This window comes from Danio rerio, chromosome 21, assembly GCF_052040795.2.
Source record: "Danio rerio strain M-AB ecotype USA chromosome 21, GRCz13ab, whole genome shotgun sequence".
Taxonomy (NCBI): domain Eukaryota; kingdom Metazoa; phylum Chordata; class Actinopteri; order Cypriniformes; family Danionidae; genus Danio; species Danio rerio.
In genome coordinates, this window is record NC_141041.1 from 1279678 (window position 1) to 1287500 (window position 7823).

Sequence of the window (7823 nt, forward strand, 5' to 3'; positions counted from 1 at the left end):
CTCAGAGAGTCTCCCAAATCAAATCAAATCAAATCAAATCAAATCACTTTTATTGTCACATCATCAGCAGCACTGAAAGTCTCTAAAAATCAAGGAAAGTATCAAAATCTCTCTGGATGTCACTAAAGGGTTATAAAAAGTATTTAAAAAAATCAAAGAGCTTCTCAAATTGCCAAACAAAAGTCTCAAAAGATCTTTAAATAGTCTCTGAAATCTTTAAATGTCTTTGTTATTTAATAAAATTCCCTGTAAGTGTCTGGAAATCTGTTAAAGTCTCATCCGACTGCAGGTTGTCTTCAATTCTCCAGAGAATGAGACATTAGAAGCTTCAGTTCTCAAACACAAACATAACTTCAAAACACAGTTTGAACTGAAGATAAGCATCCAGGAAAAGTGTTTTACTTCTGAACACATAATAGTGAAGCTCTGAAGTGCTTGATCACTGTCGGCAAGCATCAGATTCTCGTGTCTATTTGGGGTTTATTGATGTAATTTTATACAAACACAGAAAAACATGAGCACTCCTTGTTTTGTCAACAACACAAGCAGATCTTTACTCTTTTCAACAAGGAACCTTTATTAATTTGTGATTGAAAAGGACTAATTTCATTTAATTCATTGTTTGAGTTTACAGTTGGCAGATGCATTTAGAACTAACAACTTAAAACACGTTTTGGTTTGTAACCTCTGCATCGTTTATGTGCTTTATAACTTAAGCATTTTTAAATACTTTTTAACGTCAATACAGTTTAAATAGATTGTAACCTCTGTATCATTTGAATACTTTGCAACCTCAATACATATGAGATACTTTGTAACTTTGTATTGATTATATACTTTGTAACCTCAGTACTGTTCATTAGTTAGTATTGTTCAAATAGTTTTTAACATCAGTATTGTTTAAATACTTTCCCACCTCAGTACACATAAAATATTTTGCAACTTTGTATTGATTATGAACTTTGTAACTTCAGAGCTATTTAAACACTTTGTAACCTCAGTATTATGTCATTTGTAACCTAAAAATTTTAAAATACTATGCAGCCACAGTATTGTTTAATGTGTAAATACTTTGTAACCTTGTTATTGTTTAAATTCTTTGAAACTTCAGTACACAACTTTGTAACTTTGTATTGATTACATATTTGTAACTTCAGACCTATTTAAATACTTTGTCACCTCAGCATTATGTACGTTGTAACCTAAGTATTTTAAATACTTTGCAACCACAGTTTTAATACTTTGTCACATTCAGTACTTTTTAAATACGTTGTAACCTTGCTATTGATTACATACTTTGTAACTTTAAATCAATTTAAATAATTTGCAACCTCAGTATTATGTACTTTGTAACCTAAGTATTGTTTAAATAGTTTGCAACATCAGTACTGTTTATATACTTTGTAACCTCAGTATTGTTTAGATACTTTTTAACCTCAGTACACATTAAACACTGTGTAACTTTGTATTGGTTAAATACTTTGTAACTTCAGACCTATTCAAACACTCTGTAACCTCAGTATTATGTCATTTGTAACCCAATTATGTTTAATACTTTGCAACCACAGTCCTGTTGAATTACTTTATGACAATCATTACTTTTTAAATACTTTGCAACCTCTGTAATACTTTGTAACCTTATTGATTACATATTTCAAAACTTCAGACCTATTTAAATACATTGAATCCTAAGCACATTTTTAACCCAAGTACATTTTAAATACTTTGCAACCACAATACTGTTTAACTAATCTAACATTCAGTGCTGTTTATGTACTTTGTAACCTCAGACCTATTCAACCACTTTCTAATCTCAGTATTATGTCATTTGTAACCCAAGTATGTTTTTAATACTTTGCAACCACAGTACTATTTAAATACTTTTTAAAATTCAGTACCTTTAAATACGTTGTAATTTTGGTACAGATTATATACATTGTAACTTTAAATTGATTACATATTTGTAACCTCAGACCTATATAAAAACTTTGTCAGCTCGGCATTATGTACTTTGCAGTCTAAGTATATTAAATACTTTTATCCACAGTAATGTTTAAATACTTTGTAACATTCAGAACTGTTTATATACGTTGTAACCTTGCTATTGATTACATACTTTGTAACTTTAAATCAATTTAAATAATTTGTAACCTCAGTACTATGTACTTTGTAACCTAAGTATTGTTTAAATAGTTTGTAACATCAGTACTGTTTATATAATTTGTAATCTCTGTATTGTTTAAATACTCTAACATTCAGTACTGTTTATATACTATGCAACCACAGTACTGTTTAAATACTATGCAACCACAGTACTGTTTAAATACTCTAACATTCAGTACTTTTTAAATACTTTGTAATCTCTTTATTGTTTAAACACATTATAACTTTGATATTGATTACTTTGTGACTAATTGATTTTCTTGGTCTTTACCTCATTAATGTAAATCACTGGAAACACCAGCGTCTGGATTTTCCCAGTCTGACTGCAAAGCAGAAAGAGAAAGAGATTTTGTGAGTGTTTGAGACACACAAACTTCTGTCAGATGAGTTTTATCACTTCAGACAAACTGTGGGAAGTCAGATCACGTCCATGTGTCACGCTGATAATTATAGACGAGGCAAGATGTTTTCCGTTCACAGGCCCATGAGTGAGATTTATCTGTGCCGTGACGGCTTGACATGCAGATGGATCACATTTCAACACCAAGCCAAGCTCTCGGGTCAAACGGGAGGCTTTTTCGGTCACACCGACCAGTTGTTCAATGATTTTGGATTGTTGATTTTGAAATATCATGTTGTGCTATCCAGAACTAGATAAAAGGTTTGAGCTTTGAATCTATTGAATCAATTGCTCGGTCAAATGATTCACTGGTTTGAAGTGTTTGAATCACCTCATGCACCTCCAAACTGTGTGAATGCAACAAATCTCAAGCCAAACATCCATCAAAAATGACATTTACAAACACATTGCAAACATTTGATTGAGAGTTTTATTTATTAAATTATATAAGCTAATCATTTAATGTCATTATATACATTTTTGGGGTTTTATATGTTTGTTTTGTTGTGGATTCTGCTAACCAGGCTATTGAATGCAGCTATATTTGACAAAGGTTTCATTAAAAGGGCTGACAACTTGCAAAAGACCCAAGTAAAAACTATATAAAACTGTTCACTGATTCACCACTTGGAGCAATCTCAGTCTTGTTTGTATTTTATTTTGTTTATTAGCACACACAAATCTAAATAAATACATTTCATTTTGAAAATCTGACTCAATGTGATGTCCAAAAACTGATCAGATTATCATTCATTCATTCATTTTCCTTTGTCTTAGTCTCTATTTCAAAGGTCGCCACAGCGGAATGAACCGCCAGCTGTTTACACAGCAAATTCCCTTCCATCTGCAACCCAGTACTGGGAAACACCCATACGGACTCATACACTGCGGCCAATTTAGTTCATCGATTCCCCTAAACCGAAGCTCCCAGAGGAAACCCACGCTAACACGGGGAGAACATGCAAACTCCACACAGAAATGCCAACTGACCCAAATGGGACTCAAACCAGCAACCTTCTTGCTGTGAGGACACAATATAAGACAACCGTACTGCCCTAATCAGATTACAGTAAAACAATGCACAGATAATATTAAAAATACATGTGATGAGCTGTCAATCATTACAGCTGGACTCACCCACTTCTGCTTATGTAATGTTTATCAGCAGTTATACAGCACCACTTCCCTGACTAAAAATAATCCTTTCTATTTACTTATTACTCAAATTTGAGTCCTGCTATTTCATTATATTTACATTACATCTAGTTTTAACAGTGCGGTGGCTCAGTGGTTAGCACTGTTGCCTCACAGCAAGAAGGTTGCTGGTTCGAGTCCTGGATGGGTCAGTTGGCATTTCTGTGTGAAGTTTGCATGTTCTCCCCGTGTTGGCATGGGTTTCCTCCGGGTGCTCCGGTTTCCCCTACACACCAAACACATGCAGTACAGGCGAATTGAATAAGCTAAATTGGCCTCAGTGTATGAGTGTGTGTGCGTGTATGGGTGTTTCCCAGCACTAGGATACAGCTGGAAAGGCATCCACTGTGTAAAACGCATGCTGGAATAATTGGGGGTTCATTCTGCTGTGGCAACCCCTGATGAATAAAGGAACTAAGCTGAATGAATGAATGAATGAATGAATGAATGAATGAATGAATGAATGAATGAATGAATGAATGAACAGTATATATTGTAGTGTTTTCTGGAGACTGACCTGAATGATGAGTGCTGCTGCAGGTAAACATTTACCTGAACACGCTTCGCTCCCTGAAGAACAATACCAGTAAGCTGAAAACACACACACACACACACACACACACACACACACACACACACACACACACACACACACACACACACACACACACACACACACACACAGTCAACATCACAATGCAAAAACAGCCATTTAAATAACCCTCACCCTAACTGAAAAAGCATTAAAAATGTATTAATTCATATAAAATTTGTGTATATATTTATATATATGAAGAGTTCAGATGCAAAAGCCGATAAACGCCACTTCCGCCAAAAATGAGCTAATGACACTGAGTGAATGCTTTAGGCACGTATCACACCATCAACAAATAGATTTGCTTCAAATCATTCAAACTGCAGCGTCAGCTCAGTCAGAAATAACAGTTTGTTGGCTAAAGCCGCTAAACGCTGCCTGCCTTTGACAGCAAAAGCCGTTATATCCTGAGAACCAATCATATGATATAGGCGCGATACGAATCATATGTGTTCAGTCAGCTTTATGAGAAGATGGTTTTATACCGCTTCAGATTTGGATTTTAAAAGACGGAGTTTGATGAACTGGATGAGTCTGTCCGACTGCCAGTGAATGGCAAATGAAAACGTCCCTTACCTTAAAACTCTGCATTATAAGAAAAAGAAAACACACTGTACAGTGGGATGTGTAGCATGCATTCATAATGTGTTTATGCGCAGCGACGCTACTTTGAATGAGTCACATTTACTACACATTAAACTGCAACTGCGTTTCACAAAAGATGAAGTTAAGATGCTGTTCTTTTATCCCACGTGGACGCTGTGAGGATAAACAAGAGACAAAAAAAGAGACCTTGAGTATGGTGAGAATGAATGAATGACAGCTTCTAAAATTGTCTAAAGCATTCCCTTTTTGTCCAGTACCATGAGATTTATTTGCTAATTTCAGCTATCTTTTAAAAGATAAATATCATGTATAAAACTATACATTATTCATATTACTTCCATAAATTATATATTTTTTTATTAATGGACAATGCACAGATATTCACAATGTTTTTACTCTACATTATCTTAATCTAATAAGCATAGTTTACAATGTTTAAAACGGTTACATTTTACTTACCTTAAATCTGAATCTCAAATATCAGAAATAACAAAACACATTGTTGAGATTTAATTAATGTCAGTTTTAATGGTATTGATCAATGCACGCACTTGACAGATTTATGCATTTTTAATTTAGGTGTTTTATGTTTGGTAAAATAATATTTAATTGCATCTTTAGGGATCTTGTCCCGATAGGTGGATTTAGAGGTTTTTGCAAAAAAAAAAAGCATGAGAGGATTTAGCTGGTTTTGACGCCAAAGAAAATTTACTTTGCTAAAAAACAAAGAATTGTCTAAAGTGACATTTATGAAAAAGGTATTTTATTTACTAGACAATAACCTTATTATTCTATACAAAATGAAACTTCGGAACCTAATCAGAGAAGCCTGATAGAAAATGTTCATTTACAAGAAAATAGGTCTGATGGATTTAGAGGGTTTCTCATCTGAACTCTTCACATATACATATATATATATATATATATATATATATATATATATATATATATATATATATATATATATATATATATATATATATATATACATACATACAGGGCTTACATTAACTTTTTTGACCACCAGCCAATGTGGCTAGTAGTTTTCCAACATTACTAGCCACTCTGCATTTTCACTAGCCACAATTTTATTGTTGGGAAAATATATTTTATACACATAAATATGACTTTGACATGCTAAAATTACTTGGTTTAGAGTTTGCGTTATCTCTACATGCCTCCTCATTCATTTCACTTTTTGTGTGTCGTATATGAGCTTGCTCAATAATCATATGCAAATGGGTCAGGTTTTCATATATTACAATTAGTTTTCATAATTTTCAGAGCCCAAAATGAAGGATTTACCCAATTTATCTCTGACCACACCATAAATAAACAGTTAATTATTTCTTAGCCACAATTTTTAAATGTGTGAAAACATGCAAAATATAGCTGAATACTATACTTTTTATTTATCAAAACACATGCACAGTCATATGTCCTAACTAAAGGTCCCAAATCACCAGTTAACTACACATAAATGGGGAGTTATTCTCCCATTAAAGCAATGTTATTGTAAAAAAATGATAATTAAACCATATTAAAGCAAAAGAAAGCAGGTAAAAAACATACTGTGTGATGATGAAAGGATGATCACACACGCATGGTTAATGATGGACCCATAAATTATCTATTCAAAGAATGGTTAAAGCGAAAGCAACTGGATCTGCTTACAATAAGTCAACTCTGGAAAGCAGCAAGACTGTAGCCTGTAGGTGCATGTTCCTCCCTTTATTTGAAAGAGAACCGTTCAGGTGTGTTTCTAGAAACAGTTGCTTCACAAAAGGAAACGGGAGCGCGCACGCGTTATAAACCGTCGCGCGCATCACCTCAGCTGTTAACGCGAGTGATTATCCTCTCATTCGGTATTCACCTGCTTTGCTCTCGCGAAGTTGCGAACGCAATTATTTTTGTCAGTCGTGTTGCTTCTCGATCGCCTGTGCATGCATTGGACCATCCTTATTGTGGAACCCTGCTTTTAAGAATTTTTATCTGGGAAAATTATTTTCAACCAGCCAAAGTGGCTAGTGGGAGTGTCTGTCTTACCCGCCACCGCCGAAATCTACCCGCATTTAGCGAGTTGGCGGGTGTTAATGTAAAGCCCTGTATACATATATATATACATACACACACACACACACACACACACACACTGTATAAGCCCTGCATACATATATATACACACACACACACAATAGTTCTGTGTGGTTCTTGAATTTGATTGGCTGTTGACTGATAGCTGATAGATTGCAATATCAGCACTCGTACAGCCTCTTCACCCTCGTGTATTACTCCGCCCACATAGAGTGACAGCAGATCAATAAACTCACTCCAGTTTGACAAATATAGCAGCTGTTGGACAACATCATGTACTTTAGAGGTTTTTTCAAACAATAATGTAGTTGTTTAGATTGCAACTATGCAGTTTATGCCAATTTTAAATATTCATCATTTCTGAGATGCAGTGCGTCGACGGCCTCAGCCTGTCATACTGAGCAGAGCAAAAACAGTTGCATCACAAGACGGCAACAAAGATGTCTAATATGCAGATCAACAGATGATTCATCAGAAAAATCCAACTTCTGCCACTTTTCCAAATGATTAACTAGAAGTCAAGTTATTATTTGTTGCTCTTACAACTGAGATCCACCACAAGACCTTTGCCAGGTAGTGTATATGTCCACACAATTGAGAGTGTGCAAATCTGTGTGTGTAAATGTGTGGGTGTGTGTGTGTGTGTTTGACCCATCTAATACTGAATCTGAAAACACTTCACCCACAAATTTTCACAATGCACAAAAGTCATGATGAGTAATGATATGAAAAACCATTGCATAAAATCACACACGCGCGCACACACACACA

At 34.6% G+C, this 7823-nt stretch overlaps 1 protein-coding gene across 1 annotated transcript in view; it reads right to left on the bottom strand.

The window, feature by feature from the left end:
- The window catches only part of scarb2c (scavenger receptor class B, member 2c), a 42064-nt gene that overhangs the window by 2463 nt on the left and 31778 nt on the right, over positions 1-7823 (bottom strand). Inside the window, 2 exon segments of the mRNA NM_001365142.1 lie at positions 2435-2486; positions 4275-4348. Of these exon segments, the coding sequence (NP_001352071.1) occupies positions 2435-2486; positions 4275-4348 (126 nt within the window).